The sequence below is a fragment of the Heterodontus francisci genome, chromosome 13 (genome assembly GCF_036365525.1).
Source record: "Heterodontus francisci isolate sHetFra1 chromosome 13, sHetFra1.hap1, whole genome shotgun sequence".
NCBI lineage: Eukaryota > Metazoa > Chordata > Chondrichthyes > Heterodontiformes > Heterodontidae > Heterodontus > Heterodontus francisci.
The window spans coordinates 1,939,430-1,958,486 of NC_090383.1; the positions used below are offsets into that span (position 1 = coordinate 1,939,430).

At 40.6% G+C, this 19,057-nt stretch overlaps 1 protein-coding gene across 5 annotated transcripts in view; it reads left to right on the plus strand.

Moving 5' to 3' along the window:
* The window catches only part of ehbp1 (EH domain binding protein 1), a 438,779-nt gene that overhangs the window by 263,518 nt on the left and 156,204 nt on the right, over positions 1–19,057 (plus strand). For 4 of the 5 annotated variants that reach the window (XM_068044229.1, XM_068044225.1, XM_068044227.1 and 1 more), the window contains 3 exons: positions 6,930–7,868; positions 7,996–8,037; positions 16,837–16,980. In XM_068044229.1, the coding sequence (XP_067900330.1) occupies positions 6,930–7,868; positions 7,996–8,037; positions 16,837–16,980 (1,125 nt within the window). The remainder of the gene's footprint in view (positions 1–6,929; positions 7,869–7,995; positions 8,038–16,836; positions 16,981–19,057) is intronic. The other variant, XM_068044226.1, reaches the window with a different exon arrangement.

Here is a 19,057-nt window from a genome sequence, read left to right on the forward strand (position 1 = left end):
GAGTACAGAAAAGATTCACGAGAATGGTTCCAGGGATGAGGAATTTCAGTTATGAAGATAGATTGTAGAAGTTAGGACTGTTTTCTTTGGAGAAGAGAAGGCTGAGAGGTGATTTGATAGAGGTATTCAAAATTATGAGTGATCTGGACAGAGTAGCTAGATAGAAACTGTTGGCACTCGTGAAAGGATTGAGAACGAGAGGGCACAGATTTAAAGTATTTGGTAAGAGAAGCAATAGTGACATGAGGAAAAACTTTTTCACGCAGCAAGTAATTAAGGTCTGGAATGCGCTGTCTGAGAAAGTGGTGGAGGCAGGTTCAATTGAAAAATTCTAAAGGAAATTAGACTGTTATATGAAAAGGAAGAATGTGCAGGGTTATGGGGTGAAGGCTGGGGAATGGAACTGAGGGAATTGCTCTTTTGGGAGAGCTAGTGAGGACACGCTGGGTCGAATGGCCTCCTTCTGCACTGTAATGATTGTGATTATTAACAGTACCCAAAGTGTCTGTCTGCATGCATGTCATTGTTTTACATGAGTAAAAGCAAAATACTGCAGGCGCTGGAAATCTGAGATGGAGAGAAAATGCTGAAAGCACTCAGTGGGTCAGGCAGCATCCATGGTTGGGCTTTCTGGTGTCTCTTGTACTTGTTCACCTTCATTGCTTTCTGTTTTCCCTTCTAATTTTTGACTTCCTATTGCTACCCTTTTGCCTTGCACCATCTTGCCTTTTGTCATTTAATCTCTCCTGCCTTCCACCCCACCACAAACTTCCCTTTTGTTCTTTGCTCCCCTCCCCTATCCCTGTACTTGCTTAAAACTATTACATCTCAGATTTACCAGTTCTGATGAAAGGTCACTGATTTGGAACATTAACTGTTTCTGTCTTCATAGATTCTGCCTGACCCACTGAATCTTTTCAGCATTTTCTGTTTTTATTTTTGTTTGTTTCGCATTGTGTTTTCCCATATGTATCTGTATATTTCATTGTATATACTTAGCCAAAACTACTCATAGTTGCGAGGAGTGTAAAACTGTGTAGGGATAATTTTACACATTTTGCACTCCGGGGGCAGACTTTCATCCATTGGGCAAATCCCAAGATTTTCTGTTCATTAATCAAAGGAAAATTAAAGCTGGGTGGGGTGGGGTGGGGTTAAGTGTGTGCACCCAAATTCTCAAAATGCATTCTCAGCGAACACAGCTTAACCTTGGTGGCACACATCCGTAATAGAATCCCTTAGTGTGTATAGTCATTGAGATTTTTTCGATACTTCCCAATAATCAACATCAATTATCATTTACTAGATTTCCTACAGATTTATATGTGGAATTTGATAATGAGTTCAGACGTTTTGAGGGATACGCAGGTAACACTTTCACCACGAGATAAATGAAGTTTAATAATTGTGAACTTTATTTTAATACCTTTGTTTTTCACAGTACTCAGTGCTTTGTCAATATATTGAACATGAAGCAAGAACCTAAACATTCTCTTATTTGGGCTGATTGTAATTTGAACACATTTTTTTTGTGCTCCTAACTCAACTGACCTGATCTGAAATCTTGCAGTCAAAAAAAAATGAGCTATCATGTCAAACTGATGCAAGCATCTTGTTATGCAACATCTAATGACCATGTTGTGCCTTTCCAGTATTACTGGTAGTTTTAAAGTAAGCCTTATTTCGGTGCATTTTCAGGAATGTATCAGTTAATCTAGGTATGCTTCGTTTTCATTATCTTGCTGAATTTTCCATCAACACAAATCACTGCAATTACATGCACAGTATGAGAGAGAAGGTTGATCAGCTGTGATAAGGCTCAGCATGGATTAGTCTGTATAGTGGTTCTATATATCCCAGTTCTTATCACAAAACACATCCTTGACATTCTCTTATCAATACTAACTCGTCCAGTTGTTATTTCATATTGTCTTATTCCCTAAACTCTGATAACAAAACAATCTTAATGTTGATTGCATAAGGGTGATGATATTATAAAGATGGTAAAGTACTGTTTTCACATCCCGTTATGCTTCTGCTTGTAAGTATAATCATGTCATTGTTACTCTACAATAGATTTATTCACAGAATATATTGCTGAGTTTCATTAAAGTTTCACACTCTTCACTTCTAATGTCAAGTAAAACTGTGGATCAGAGTTTGCACTTGAAAAGGAAAAAGTACAGTATTTGTACATATTTTACTAGTGTATTTTTTCTCTCATATCCAATGATCATGCTGACCATAACTAAATGAACTTTGGCAAATGTTATTCCTGATGAGCTGTTTTTACTTGTTTCAATGAGAACCTGTTTCAGAAAGACACTCATCTCCAACTGCCAGTGACATTTCTAAAATTCTCAGCACTGTTTTCTAATCAGTTTTACTGCTGGACTGAGCATTATCCCTCCATGCCTTCTTGACCTCCCTGCAATCTTTGACCATACCATCATCATCCTTCAACACCCCTCCTCTGCTGTCCAGCTAAATAGAACTGTCCTCACTTGTTACCAGCCTTACTGCTCCAGTTATAGCCAAAACATCTCCAGCAATGGCTTTTCTTCCTGTCCCTGCACCATTACTTTGGAGGCCCCCAAGGACCTATCCTTGACCCCTTTTATTCATCTACATTCTGCCCCATGGCAACATCATCCACTGTCATTGTCATGAATGCTGATGACTTCCATCACTCCCTCTCTTAACACTTCTCACAACTCCTCCTCTGCCTCGTGTGTTATCAGACACCAAGTCCGACATCAGCCTTGGATGAACTATAATTTCCAGGAAAACATTAGGTGAAAACTGAAGCCATCATCTTGGGCTCCCTGACACAAATTCTGTGGCCTTGCCACCAATTCCATACTACTCCTCAGCAACTGTCTCAGGCTGAACCAGCCTATTTGCCCCTTTTGCTTCCTATTCAACCCTGAGGTAACCTTCTGATCCTATGAACTCTCCCATCACAAAGAGAATCTACTTGCACCTCCATTAAGTCATCCATCTCAGCCACAATCTCAGCTCATCTCAAACCCTCAGTCATGCCTTTGTCACCTTCAGTCTTGACTATTCCAGTGCTCTCCTGCTCATTCCCCCATCCTCCACCTGTCATAAACTTCAGTTCATTCAAATTTCTACCTTAACCCATCTCTCAAGTCCCACTGACTAATCACTGCTGTCCTTGCTGAACTATATTGGCTCCTGGTCCCCCAGTCTGAAGTGTAAAGTTTGTCATCCTTCATGATCTCACCCTTCTCTCGGTCTGTCACCACTCCCCACCAAACTCTCCGTTCGTGTGTCTCAGGTCTCTGTACACCCCTAGCTCCTCTCCATTTGCCCTACCATTGCCAGTCAAGCCTTCAACTGCACAGGTCCCACAGGCTGAATTTTATCCCTAAACCCCTTTGCCCCTCCACCTTTAAGACCCTCCTTAAAACTTCATCGCTGACCAAGCATTTAATTATTTTTCCCCAGCTCCGGCGTCTTTTTTAATGTGAAATGTATGTTTTTCTGTGTTAAAGGTGCTACATAAATGCAAGTTGCATTTGTTAGCTGCCTGTCTCTCTCTTGATACCCCTTTGTAGTCTTTCTAATCTGTGTTGCTCCCCCTCTATTTTCTACTGTCAATATGATGTTTTTGTATTATTACCCATCGATTTAACTTGTACATGAAAATTATTCTAGTTCCAAGTATAAACTGATGTCAAGGTGGTTGTAAAATGTTAGCATTGCATTATCATTAAAGTGTGTTCATGGCATAATCCACAACAGTAATGTAATCTAATAGTATACAGACTCTTGATTTGTATTTTAATTCTTCCTGGGAACCATTAATAGAGGAGAAAACTGGATTAATAAGAAGGAATTTATGTTCTTGTAGGTCGGGTGTAATATCCTCAAAAGTAACATTTCTAGCCTTGCAAAGACATTTCCTTTCCAATACCCACTTTGTAATTTCAGAACACCAGAAAGACATGCAAATTAAGCTATCATCTTTAGATGTAGTACTTGTATGTATGTGTATATGTGATTGTGAGATTTACCCCAGTATGACCAGCTGAAAAGAAATAATGATTTATCAAAGTCTACAGTTGCACTACGCTAGATTGCCTCCCTGTACATCTGTGTTGGGATATCCAAGGTACTTAAACCAAATTCAGTGTAAATTAGCAAATAGTTTACTTTTAAATTTGGCCATGGCCTCTACTGCAAATGGATTGGAGTACACGAATAAGGAAGTATTGCTACAATTGCACAGGGTTTTGTTGGGACCACATCGGGAATACTGTGTGCAGTTTTGTTCTCCACATTTAAGAAAGGATATACTTACATTGGAGGCAGTGCAGCGAAGGTTCACTAGAGTGGTCCCTGGGATGAGGGGGTTGCCCTATGATAGACTAAGTAAATTGGGCCGATATTCTCTGGAGTTTAGAAGAATGAGAGATGATCTAATTGAAACATACAATATTCTGATAGGATAGACATTGAGAGATTGTTCCCACTGGTCAGGGAAATCTAAAACACGGCACCGTCTCAGGATGAGGGGCCGATCATTTAGGACTGAGATGAGGAGAAATTACTTCACACAAAGGGTTGTGAATCTTTGGAATTCTCTATCCCAGAGGGTTGTGGATGCTCCATCATTGAATACATTTAAGGCTGGGATAGATAGATTTTTGATCTCTTGGAATCAAGGGATATGGCAAGTGGGCGGGAAAGTGGAGTTGAAAAACAGCGAAGCATGACTATAAGATTGATAATGAAGGTAAAATTAGAGTACGAGAGAAAGCTAGCTAGAAATATAAAGACAGATAGTAAGCGTTTCTATAGATATTTAAAAAAGAAAAGTTAACAAAGTGAGCGTTGGTCCTATAGAAAGTGAGTCTGGGGAATTAATAATGGATAATAAGGAGATGGCAGATGAATTGAACAGATATTTTGCATCTGTCTTCCCTATTGAGGATACAAGTAACATCCCAGTATTAGCTGTAAGTCAGGAAATGGAAGGGAGGGAGGAACTCAAGAAAATTACAGTCACCAGGGAAGTGGTACTGAACAAATTGTTGGAGCTGCGGGCTGACAAGTCCCCGAGTCCTGATGGACTTTATCCTAGGGTCTTAAAAGAAGTGGCTGGTGAGATAGTTGATGCATTGGTTTTAATTTTCCGAAATTCCCTAGATTCAGGGAAGGTTCCGTTAGATTGGAAAATAGCAAATGTAACTCCTTTATTCAAAAAGGGAGGGAGACAGAAAGCAGGAAACTATAGGCCAGTTAGCTTAACATCTGTCTTAGGGAAAATGTTAGAAGATATTATTAAAGACGGTATAGCAGGGTATTTAGAAAAATTCATGGTAATCAGGCATAGGCAACATAGTTTTATGAAAGGGAAATCATGTTTAACCAATTTATTGGAGTTCTTTGAGGGAGTTACATGTGCTGTGGATAAAGGGAAACAGGTGGATGTGCTGGACTTAAATTTCCAGAAGGCATTTGATAAGGTGCCACATCAAAGGTTATTGCAGAAAATAAAAGCTCATGGTGTAGGGGGTAGCATATTGGCATGGATAGAAGATTGGCTAGCTAACAAGAAACAGATAATTGGCAGAGAGATCTGTGCTGGGGCTTCAACTCTTTACAATTTATATAAATGACTTAGATGAAGGGGCCGCAGGTATGCTTGCTGAATTTACTGATGACACAAAGATAGGGAGGAAAGTAAGTTGTGAAGAGGGCATAAGGGGGCTACAAAGGGATATAGATAGGTTAAGTGAGTGGGCAAAGACCTGGCAAATGGAGTATAATGTGGGAAAGTGAGAAATTGTCCACTTTGGCAGGAGGAATAAAAAAGAAGCATATTATCTAAATGGTGAGAGATTGTGGTGCTCTGAGATACGGAGGGATCTGGGTGTCCTAGTGCATGAATCGCAAAAGGTTAGTATGCAGGTACAACACATAATTAGGAAAGCTAATAGAATGTTATCATTTATCGCGAGAGGAATTGAATACAAAAGTAGGGAGGTTAGGCTTCAACTATACAGGGCATTGGTGAGACCACATCTGCAATACTGTGTACAGTGCTGGTCTCTTTATTTAAGGAAGGATGTAAATGTGTTGGAGGCAGTACAGAGAAGGTTTACTAGACTAATACCTGGAATGGGCAGGCTGTCTTACGAGGAAAAATTGGACAGGCTAGGCTTGTATCTGCTGGAATTTAGAAGAGTAAGAGGTGACTTGATAGAAACATATAAGATCCTGAGGGGCCTTCAGAGGGTGGATGTGGAAAGGATGTTTCCAATTGTGAGAGAATCTAGAACTAGGGGCGACTGTTTAAAAGTAAGGGGTGTCCCATTTAAGACAGAGATGAGGAGAAATTTTTTCTCTGAGGGTCGTGAGTCTTTGGAATTCTCTTCCTCAAAAGGCAGTGGAAGCAGAGTGTTTGAATATTTTTAAGGCAGAGGTGGATAGATTCTTGATGAGCAAGGGGGTGGAAGGTTATCGGGGGTAGGTGGAAATGTGGAGTAATCAGTTCAGCCATGAACTTATTGAATGGCGGAGCAGGCTCGAAGGGCCGAGTGGCCTTCTCCTGTTCCTAATTCGTATGTTCGTAAGATCAGCCATGATCGCTTTGAATGGCGGAGCAGGTTCAGTGGGCCATATGGTCTACCCGTGCTATTTCTTATCTTGAATGTCCTTCCTAAGTTGCAGAATACACATTGAAATTTTAAAAAGAAATGTTTAAATTACCAAGGGCCTCCAAATAGCATACAGTGTTTAAAAGAAAAATTAAAGCTTGGCTGTTAATAAATGTGTACAATGGCTGCTTTTTTCTAGAACCAGATCTTTTTATATAATTTTATTTAGTTCAAGTATTTCAATTGCCTATGTTATTGTGTTTAAGAGCTGTAATAACTAATTGCTGCTCTTTTTCATAGGCTTATGATGGCTTTGCAAGCTTGGGAATATCTCGATTATTGGAGCCAGCAGATATGGTTTTATTGGCCATTCCAGATAAACTATCTGTTATGACCTACCTTTATCAGATAAGGGCACATTTCAGTGGGGAAGAATTGAATGTGGTCCAGATCGAAGAAAACAGCAGTAAAAGCAAATACAAAGTTGGTAACTTTGAAACTGACACAAACAGCTCCATTGATCAGGAGCAATTTTATGCAGAGATAAATGATGTTAAACATGAGACAACAGCACAGCCACCTAGCAGTGTATTACTTGATGCTTCATCTCAGGAAGACTCTGTATTCATCAGTGACAGTGTTGGCGAGTCACAAAATGAGCATCAGACTCCTAATGATCCTCTGAATATAAGTACAGAAATACCTTCCTCACGACGGACTAAAAATGATTCAGACTCACAAAAATATGATCCTGTCGAACACAATACTGCGAAGAGTTCTGTGTTTGAGGATACCAGAGAAAGTGAAAGCACAGAGCCTGCACCACTTCAAACACAAGTACCACCATCATTAAACAAAAGAAAACTGCTGAAAGTAGACATTTTAGACTTGACTGATTCATCAGATGTCAGTGATCAAAAGGAATATAAATCAGCAACACTTGTACATGAAGATATAACAGAAAGACATAAGGGTTCAGGGAACACTAGCAGCAGCTCCGAACACACATACGAGAGACTTCAGTATTCAGACTCTGTAGACAGCAGAATTCCAGAGCCCAGTTCTCCTGTTCGGAAATCCATCATATCGCCAGTCCATAAATTAGGGTTCTCTTACAACAGAGATGCAGATCTCATCAAGAAGAAACGTGCAACAATGCGGTACTCTGAATCTGAATCATCAGCAGAAAACATCAGTGCAAGTTTGAACCATTCGGGTCAACAGAACAGAAGCGTAGAGGTAAGGATGTTTACCCTTGTTTCTTTCCAGTGATCTGCACAATACTCACAAAACTTGATTCACTAGTTAACCCTTTTTTTTTCATTTACAAAAATGAGTTTTACTCTTTGTCTTGTTTGGGGTTTAGCTCAACACTTTCCAACACCCAGGAGAAATTACTGAAGAAAAGGTGAGTAAATGGATGTAACTTATGCCACTTTGATTATTGAATTGACTTGGGATTTGTATTTGACTCAGTTGTGTAACTCAGGCTCATTTTAGAAGTAGGAATGTTAGGGGAGCCCTATGACCTGCAATGGAGAGTTCTTTCCTTTTTACATCATCAGTCAGATGCCAGAAAAAAAGCCCAGGAGTGGGAGGGAGAAAATCCAGAACATGTAAAATATCGGCATTTAACTCATATTGTATTTACTAGCTCTCATCTGAGGCCTAATGTATTCGTTTAATCCCAAAGTTCTGCTGTTGATCATTGAGATTGCTACTTTAGAGGATGAGCTGTGTGAAGCAGCTGACTTTTTTATTCTTTCATGTGATGGCAAGGCCAGCATTTGTTGCCCATCCCTAATTGCCCTTGAACTGAGTAGCTTGCTAAACCATTTCAGAGGGCAGTTGAGTCAACCACATTGCTGTGGGTCTGGAGTTACATGTAGGCCAGACCAGGTAAGGTCGGCAGATTTCCTTTCCTAAAGGACATTAGTGAACCAGATGGGTTTTTACCACAATCGATGACCGTTTCATGGCACCATTACTGAGACTAGCTTTTAATTCCAGATTTTTATTTATTGAATTTAAATTCCACCAGCTGCAGTAGCATTAGCCTGGGCCTCTGGATTACTAGTTCAGTGACATTACCATTACGCCACTGTCTCCTCGATAGTTTTATAGATCTTCCAATGTCACTGCCTCTTTCTGTCAAGTCTGGTAATTTCTGCAAAGCTGGCTAAGTAGCCAGTCAGTCTTTGCTGGGCAAATAGAATGAATTGATTGCAAAATTTAATGACATCAGTTTAATTTGTTTACTAAACCTTTAGCAGCATCAGCTGATTTCTATGCGCTCCCAAAAAGGAATAGTAAATCTTCTCAATAATGTGCACAGAGTCCAGTCTCATGGGATTTAGGATTATCTTTGGGCAACCTGTGTGCTACATTGGCACTTTTCAGATGTACCTTTACATGCCACCAAGTAGGCCAACTAATAAACACACCAAAACCATTCCAAGCCTTTGCTCAGGTTACATCTGTATCTCCTGTTGAGAACGTTTTGCAAAGACCCAGGATTCAAATGCAGGTGAAAAATAGCATTTGGAGATAAAGTTGGACTAATTTGATACTTCTCATCAGTGATTGGCTTTTAGACATATCAGTAATGAAGCTGCACATGATGACAGGAATTACTTTGGGAAGTAACCATGAAGACAAAACAGGACTTGCCCTCCCCTTTCCCCAATGAAGCTCCTCACTGACAAGTCTAAGCATGCTACTTTTGTGTTAGAAAAAACATTTTCCACTAAGTTAAGGCACCAAATCAGTCCTGGGAGTGTTCATCGCCTGATTTGTTGCATAGACCCACACTGACATCAGGCAATGCCACTGTGATCTATTTTGTAAATTTGCAGTTAACTGTCACCACAGGTCCATCAGCAATGAATACAGATTTCCTTCCTTTCAGTAATTTCGTCTTCAAATTTAGAAGTGTTGAACAATTGGTCATTTATATTTTTGGTGTTCCTCATTTTATTAACCTGAGATATTGTTGGCCTCTGTTTCAGACTGCTCCTGTATGTGAGCTCTATCTGTGTCTAAGAGAAAGAGTTTTTATTTGCCCATATACTGTGGTAAATACCATGCCCAGGGAGTACTTCAGCTATTGGTTTTATAACATCTGTTTTTGAAAGGAAGCAGAATCACAGTACACTAGGCTTTGAATTAGGCTTTAACTACCAAACAAAATCTGTTAAAACACAAGAATAAGTGAACAGTAGCAGTAACACAACATGAAACTTTGCAAAATTTGTTGAGCTTCATTGTGTAGTACAAACTAATAAATAGTTCACAAGACACTGTGCTGAATTATGATGCAAATAATTTTCTAACATAGTGGTTGTTTTTCAGCAACGGAAGCGATCTGGCCTGAATTTCTCTCTTACCAGGCTTTACACAGGGCACTTGCTTTGAGAAAGAAAGGTTGATAAATAATTTTAAGAGGAGGCTGGGAACCAATGAGTTTAAATACCTGTTAAATTCACAAAGACCTGCCAGTCAAAAATATACTTGAACAAAAAAATGGGTTGGCCCTTCCATCAGCCAACTTCCCTACAACAACCACTGGTTTGGCAATAATTTGATTAAGATGAGCTGAAACTTTCTCCTTTGAGTGAAGCTGGCTTTTAACCCTTTATTTACCATGATGAAGTTCAAAATGCTTACACCACTTTAAATCTTAGACAAAAGTGCTTTTTTGTTACAGGTTTCTTCTCCTTAACCACTAACAACCAACATACCAAGAGGTTTTTATTTGATAAGTAGTCAGAGTCTTGCATTAACAGATGGAAATTAAGTAGAATTAAATTAAGACAAGCCTGCATAACATTCACTGAGTGGGTACTCATTCTACCTGTGAAGCCGAACCTCAAAATAGGGAAATAAACAATCAAGCAGCGAGAGTTAGAATGCTAGGCACTCTGCAAAGGTGGTCTAGAAATTGGCCAGGCAATCTTACAGGAGATGTAAGTTATTCCTAAGATATAGCACTTAGCAGAGATTTAGATCTGCTCAGAACGAAAAGAATTTATCCATGTCTGATGATTATTCTGATATTAGAAGTGAAGGTTTTTTTAAATTTCTTTCTTTAGTCTGTTTTTTCTTTTTATAAAGCTCCAAATGACTGTTCAGATAATGAGCCAACTACATACCTGTTGATGTTGAGTAATGGACACACTAGTTATGACTGGAGTCCAGCTGGCTTGTTAAAGAGTATGATTGCTGCTTTAGGACTGTGTGTTAAAATTTTCAGGAGGTCCTTGGTTCACAGCCTACTTGAACCCTCATTTAGCTTGACAAATTTTTTGGATTTCCAAAAGGCATCCGATAAGGTGCCACATAAAAGGTTACTACACAAAATAAGAGCGCATCGTGTTGGGGTAATATATTAGCATGGATATAGGATTGGCTAACAAAGAGTTGGGATAAATGGGGCATTTTCAGGTTGGCAAACTGGTGGAGTGCCACAGTGATCAGTGTTGGGGCTTCAACTATTTACGATCTATATTAATGATTTGGATGAAGGGACTGAGTGTATTGTAGCCAAATTTGCGAACGATACAAAGATAGGCAGGAAAGCAAGTTGTGAGGAGGACACAAAGTGTCTGCAAAGAGATATAGATAGGTTAAGTGAGTGGGCAAAAATTTGGCAAATGGAGTACAAGGTGGGAAAATGTGAGTTTGTCCACTTTGGCAGGAATAATAGAAAAGCAGAATATTATTTAAATGGAGAGAGACTGCAGAATACTGCGGTACAGAGGGATCTGGGTGCCCTTGTATAGGAATCACAAAGTTAGCATGAAGGTACAGCAACTAACTAGGAAGGCAAATGGAATGTTTGCATTTATTGCAAGGGGGATGGAGTATTAAAGTAGGAAAGTTTCGCTACAACTGTACAGAGAGTTGGTGAGATCTGCATATAGAGTACTGTGTACACTTTTGGTCACCTTACTTAAGGACACATCGGAGCATCAGGAAGACACAGGCCCTGAGACTGCTGACAAGGGTTCCCATGGGGCTGGTAGACTTGGAGCAGGCTTTCAGCTACCCCTTCAAGAACACCCTGACGCAGACCCAACGGCCTGCATCTAGGCTCGCCAGCTGGACATGCTGGCCCTATGTGTGTATTAGTCCCTGTCCGTGTAGTGGAGCCTGGTCTCCAGTCGTCTCAGCCATCCCTGCCATTGGACAAAAACCTTGTTTCGCTTGGTCTGTGTGGTAGTCAGTGTGCAACGGCCACCCCACGCTAAAAGAACCCACGCACTCGCATCTTCCAGTCCCTCAAAATGAACTTTGGGACCTGGAATATCAGGACTCTTACGGACAACTCCAGCAGTGACAGACCTGAATGTTGCACTGCTATCATAGACGAGAACTCCACCACTACAATATTGATATCGCTGCCCTGAGTGAGACATGGTGGGCAGGAGAAGGCCAGCTCCAGGAACAAGGTGGTGGATACACCTCCTTCTGGAAAGGGAAACCAGAAGATGAGCGCCGACTCCAAGGGGTTGGCTTCACCATAAAAAATAAACTTGCCAACCGCCTCAGCGAGCCCCCTTGTTGGATAAACAAACGTCTCACGACCCTCTGGCTCACCCTAGCCCAGTCGCAGCACAGTCATCAGCGTGTACGCCCCTACCCTAGTAACAACAGATGAAACCAAACAGGAAATTCGACTCCAGCCTTGACCACTTGTTGTCCCGTGTTCCCAAGGGAGACGAGCTGATCCTCAGAGACTTCAATGCCAGAGTTGGGAGGGACACAAACTTTTGGAAAGGTGTGATTGGCAAGGAAGGTGTTGGAAGGGCGAACAACATCGGAGTCCTTCTTCTGACGAAATGCCTTGAACATAACCAACACCCTATTTCGTCAGAGAGACAAATACAAGATCTCATGGCAGCACCCTCACTCCAGGCATTGGCATTTGCTTGACTGTATCATCATCTGAGCAAGGGACAAGAAGGATATTCACAGCACCCGTGCCATGATAGGAGCCGATGACTGCTGGACCGACGATCGCCTAATCTGAGCTACGATCTCCATAAACCCAGTCCAAAAACGGCAGCGGGAGCAGAAGCACTGCCGCAAGAAAATCAATCTCGATGGTATCAAGGACTCTGCGAAGAAAGACATACTCAGGCAGCGTCTTACAAGCAACTTGGTGACACTCAACGAACAGGAACCACAGAATGTCCACAGCACCTGGTCTGTCCTCAAAGCTACCATAATCAGCATTTGCGAAGATACTCTTGGTTTCTCAACCAGGAAACATCCAGACTGGTTTGACAAGAACAACTATCGCATCAACGCTCTTTTCCATCTTCCTCGCCGCAACACTCCACTTCATCTCCATGAAGCTCCCTGCTGGAGTAGACTCTGCGCTGCCTGCTACTTGTTAACTTAATTCTCCATCCCACTTCCACTCTGACCTTTCTGTCCTTGGCCTTGTACACAATTCAAGCTCAGCGAACAGTACCTCATAGTCCTCTGACATTTAGTAATGGCTCCAACAATTTCAGACTTCAAGCACAGCTTCCAATTTTTCCTTTGTTAGTAGGTGTCAGATAAATACACAAGTACTTCCAGAGAAGGGCGGGAATGGGAGGTGGATGGATTGGTACTTGGGATGGGGATTGCCCCATCAGCAAGGGTACACTGCCAAACAGGCGATCTGCATCACTGATGTCAACTTGTTTTTTTCTTCCGCCAGATTCGTGGGCCACTGGACCCTTTCACACTTTGCCAAGTTTTCATGCTTCCCTGTTTAACTTGGCTAACCTGTGTTAACTATTCACATGTCCTCTGGGCCTCATATATGTCTTTTATTTGTCTAAATTGTCCCATTATGCTTCCCTTTGGCTTAGTGTTTCACTTGTCATTTAATCATCTCCCGTTCTCCACCTAATCACTTTACAACTCATTCTTTTCATGTATCTGGTGTCTGTGTGTTTCCCCCGCCTCCCTTTCTCTCACTCTTTTCCATCTTAAAAGCTGTTTATTTGTAATATCTTCCAGTTCCGATGAAGAGTTCTACCTGAAATGTTAACATTTTTCCTTTCTTTAGTGTGCTGCCTGACTTGCTGAGCAGTTTCTGTTTCAGTGGAGTGGCACTTTGTCTCAGTGAAATACAAGAATCATCTAATATTGATGTTGTAAAACTAAGCTCAAGGATAACCTATTATGTCACCATTGGACAGCATCTCAAATTCATGAAATGTTAATTTTTCAATCTTGATTGGCATATTTTTTGCAATGAGTTTTTAATGTTCTAAGTTAATAAAATAATTTCTATCCTACTTTCCTGACCATGTGATTTGTTTTCATGTTTGCCTTTCAAGCAGCGTCTATGGAGAGAGAAACCTTTGACATTTTAGGTCAATAGCCAACCATCAGACCCTTTCAGAAATAGTAACTCTCTTTCTCTCTCCACAGATGTTTCCTGACCTGCTGAGTGTTTCCAGTATTTTCTGTTTTTATTTCAGATTTCCAGCATCTGCAGTACTTTCCTTTTACTTTGTGTTTCCAGCATCTTTTTTGCATTAATCTTTTCTTGATTTTTCCCTTCTTCCTATTTACGTGCATATCTATCTTCCTTTCAGCTTTGTAGTTTTGCTTCTTTGTCAACACCACGGACAAATGAAGGGAAGGAGAACTGGATAGTTACAGATCGGTTAGTCTAACTCAGTTGTGAGCAAACTCTTAGAATAGATAATTGGAGCCAAAATTCACAAACATTTATAAATGCTTGGGTTAATCAAGAGCAGCATGAATTTGATAATGGTAAGTCATGTTCAACAAATGTAATAGTCCTTTGAAGAAATCATTCGTTGACTGGATAGATAAAGAAGATGTATGTGGCGTTCAGCAGGCTTACAATTAGATGCCTCATAAAAGGGGTGCTGGAAAAATTTCCCCAATGAATGAGGGTATGTAGCAGCATTGACGAACAGGAAATGAAGCTTTGAGCAAAGTGAGTGGTGCCTGGATTGGAAGAGTTGGAAGCATTGTACCCCAGGAATCAGTGCTGCATCCACTTCTTTTCTCTCAGTGTTCAATGATTTGGAGCACAATCTCAAAATTTGCTGACAACACAGAAAGTAGGAAGTTTGGCAAAAACTGAGGATGGAAAAAAAAGTAGCAGGCATAATAGACAAGTTGGCAGAATGAACAGACAGAAGACAGGTGCAAACTAACAGGGAAGTGAGGTGATGCATTTTGGGAGGAAAAACAAGGAATGGGTGTATACACTCAGACACTGAAAGGTGTGGATGAACAGAGACTGAGGGATTTAAATACATAATTCCCTCAATGTGTAAGTGCAGTTAGGTATCTGTTTTTTTAAAAAGCCAGTAGAATTTAGGGTTTTATAAATAGAGACAATAAGTTCATACGAGTAAAGTATTAATGATGCTTGTACAATATGTTGATTAGACCATAGTTGGAGTACTGTGGACAGTGTGGGTGTCCAATTGTAGATCGGATATTATAGCCATAGGGAGCAGGCAACATAGATTCACCAGGGTGATACCAGGAATTGGGACTGTATAGTTAAGGGGTAAGACATGATGTACTGGGACTATTTCCAGTGGAGCAGAGAAAGTTTGGAGGAAACTAGAGAAGTGGTGGGGAGCTTGAGAAAGTAGTGAGGACTCTTCGAGATCTAAAGTGGGCTCTGTCAGTGTTGTGGGAAGACACCAGACATTGACACAGAAGCCTGTTATGCTTCAGGTACTCGTATTACTTTGCCCCTCTCCGGGTCATTTAAATTTCTTGGTGGTGCACTACATTTTTATTAGGCCAGTGTATTAAATGTTATGGAACTAAGGCAGGTAGACGGAGTTAAGGTCAGTCATGATCTAATTAAATAGCAGCAAAGATTCGAGAGACTGAATGGCATGTTTGTGTTCCAGTGCTCGCCATTGTGAACCTGTGTTGCTATCCTGTTTTTCCCTTGGATGTCATTTTAAATTGCACCAATTACTTCCTGCTTAGCAGTTGTATTCTATTCCTTCCTTCTCTGCAATGCCAGACTCCTTCCCCCTCCAAAACTGCGAGAGGCAGCATTTTAAATCCTGCTGTATAATGATGGCAATTCATGCACTTTCTCCCCCCACCATCCCCCAAAGACCAGTATTCAATCCCTGTGGCTCTCTATCAAGACTGCTCCTGTACAGATGCAAATTAACTGATCTGGAAATTAGATGATGGACTGTGGTGCATATGGGGTGGCAAAAATGCCTGCCCCGTGCCTTCTGCTGGCCAAACAGAAAGCCTAAGCCTGCATTGTACGGTAACTAAAGGTGTGCTGGCTTTTCTTGAACACTTTGGGCGGCGCAGTGGTTAGCACCGCAGCCTCACAGCTCCAGCGACCCGGGTTCAATTCTGGGTACTATCTGTGTGGAGTTTGCAAGTTCTCCCTGTGTCAGCGGGGGTTTCCTCCTGGTGCTCCGGTTTCCTCCCACAGCCAAAAGACTTGCAGGGTGATAGGTTAATTGGCCATTATAAATTGCCCCTAGTATAGGTAGGTGGTAGGGAAATATAGGGATAGGTGAGGATGTGGTAGGAATATGGAATTAGTGTAGGATTAGTATAAAAATGGGTGGTTGATGGTCGGCACAGACTCGGTGGGCTGAAGGGCCTGTTTCAGTGCAGTATCTCTAAAAAAAAAATAAATCTTTATTCGAACTTTTCCTGTGATTAAAATGGCCCATTTTGTAGATGAACAGGAGCAGAACGAAATATGATTGTTTCTTTCCCACCAAAGCAGTCCTTGTGTAGCGGGTTTTGAATTTGCAAATGTGGAAACATTTGCTGACCTGAAGTCTGTTTTCCTTTTACAGTGCAGCAGGAGTTGTGGAACCTGTATCATTGCCAGGCGATTATTTTTAATTGATATACCTTTTATGACCTCTTTGCTGCAAAGTCTTTCAGTATGGTATTAGTCCTTTTATTTAAAAAAAGGGCAAATTAATTGATGTGATCCGATCGATTTAATGCATGCATTGAGCTAAAACCATGAGTGAGATGAATTAAGAAAATCTGTCCAACAGAGTAAAATAGTTTCCCGTTTTTTTTACGATTTATAGTAGCATATATTTTTCCCATCATCATGTCAGTGGACAGAAAAGAATGTTGATTACTGATGTGTTTTTTGTAAAATAAGCAGATTTTAATAGATCTTCTGTTCGTCTTTTTAAAAAAAAAGAGGATAACAACAAGACAAGAAGAACTGAAAGAACGAGCAAGACTTCTTCTGGAGCAGGCGAGGAGGGATGCAGCTTTAAAAGCAGGAAATAAACAGTCAACCATCCAATCAATAACACCGACTCGCAGCAAGCATTTGAGTGAGGTAATAGTCATAAATTGCAGTTACAGTTTGTATTCCAAGTGGACCCCTTAAGACATTATGAAACTGCATATCCTAGAGTAAGTAATGATGACAGGAGCATTATACCATGAAATACATAATGTAGTATATAATGGGAGCAGATCTATTGTGATGTTGGCAGTAGCTAGAGGATTATGTTGTTTTAGATCAGGAGCATTATACTAGGTAGTACACAATGCATTATTCAGCTAAAGGACAGCATGTGTGTAACCTGGCCTGCTCCTTCAATGCTGCAAGATTCTTTTAACGCTGTAAACATCCTGATCTTGATTTGAAGCTAATTGCTAAGGTCAGTTAGAAGATATTTTCTGTTGCTGGAAAAGCTCTTTTTGGTAGATTGAAAATTATTGTCTTTTTTGACTTGAATTATGACATGTCTCTGGCACAGTTCCAAAATTACTCAGAGATTAACATAACTCAACTATTAATACCTCTCCTGTGGTGTTGCTCCTGCTGAGTCAGTACATGCCACTTCAAGGTGTGTAAAGTCTGCTATATTTTGAGGGCTACTGATTTTTGGTGATTGAATAAGAAAATTGTGCTTTTATTACAGCATATGAGAGTATTAGTGGTATCTTTAGAGTCAACTTATAAAGAACTTACATTTAGGTAGTATCTTTCATGGCCTCAGGACTTCCCAAAGCACTTCGCAGCCAAGGAAGTATATTTGAAATGCATTTGTAATTGAGCAAAACACTTGAGATTCAGGGGGATGTTAAAGCAGTACAAACCAAATTAAACCTTAGACATCTGAAGAAAATTGCCCCCTTTGAGTGCTAAATCCATTATTCCACCCAGATTCCTTTGAGCTTCGTCTTTCACTACTTGTACACTATTCATTATATACTTGTTCCTGGCATTTAGCTGTATCAAATTTCATCTACCACTGATTATTCCAATTGCACATTTTATCTAATTACTATTTTAGGTCCCTGGATGCTTCATCTGTTTCTGCAGCCAATCCCTCTAATTAGCATCATGTGCAAACATAACCAGTTTACATTAGGTTTCTGTGTCTAAGTTGATGTAGATCAGAAACAGGAGGGGTTCCAGCACCAAACCCTGGTGCACTCCACTCAGTATTAATGCCCTCCACTACCACCACCCGCCACTGCTCCCTACCACCACCTGACACCCCCTGCTGCTTTCTTTCATTCAACCAATCCCTTTCCTTGAAATCAAACTGCTTTTGGTGTCATTCGCAGCATTTTATTAGCAACCATGGTAATAATACCATGGGTTCCGAAGAAGGGTCACTGACCCGAAACGTTAACTCTGCTTCTCTTTCCACAGATGCTGCCAGACCTGCTGAGTGATTCCAGCATTTCTTGTTTTTGTTTCAGATTTCCAGCATCCGCAGTATTTTGCTTTTATATTATTATGGTAATAATACTAACTGATCTCCTGTGACATTGCTCACAGCAAGTGGGAAGAGATACTGTTTTATGACTTGTAATGCACAATGTAGTGTTATAGTGAAACTCTAAGGCTCCAAAGTCTAATTGTTAAATAAACACTGGGTGGGTTCGTTACTATTTAGGTTGCAGATCATAACTCTGGCTTTGTCTTTTAATTGACTTTACCAATCACATTTTTTTAAAAAAGCAGCAGATATTCTGACTCCAATATACTCTTTAGCTGGAGTGTTTCTGTATATTTCAAATGACTGTCTTTGTTTTTAATTTGATGTGTCACAAAAATTTGAGTGTAGCACTTGAATTGTGATGGGTACGAAATGCGCACTTGAACCATCTTTATTGTATTACCAGTGACACTCTCGGGTCATAGAATCATAGAATGGTTAGAGTACCAGAAGGCCATTCGGCCTGTCATGTCCATGCCGGCTCTCTGCAAGAGCAACTCAGCTAGTCCCACTTTCCCACCTTTTCCCAGTAGCCCTGAAATTTTTTTCTCTTCAGATAGTTATCCAATACCCTTTTGAAAGCCATAATTGAATCTGCCTCCACCACACTCTCAGGCAGTGCATTCCAGATCCAAACCACTCGCTGCGCAAAAAAAAAAAGGTTTTTCCTCATAT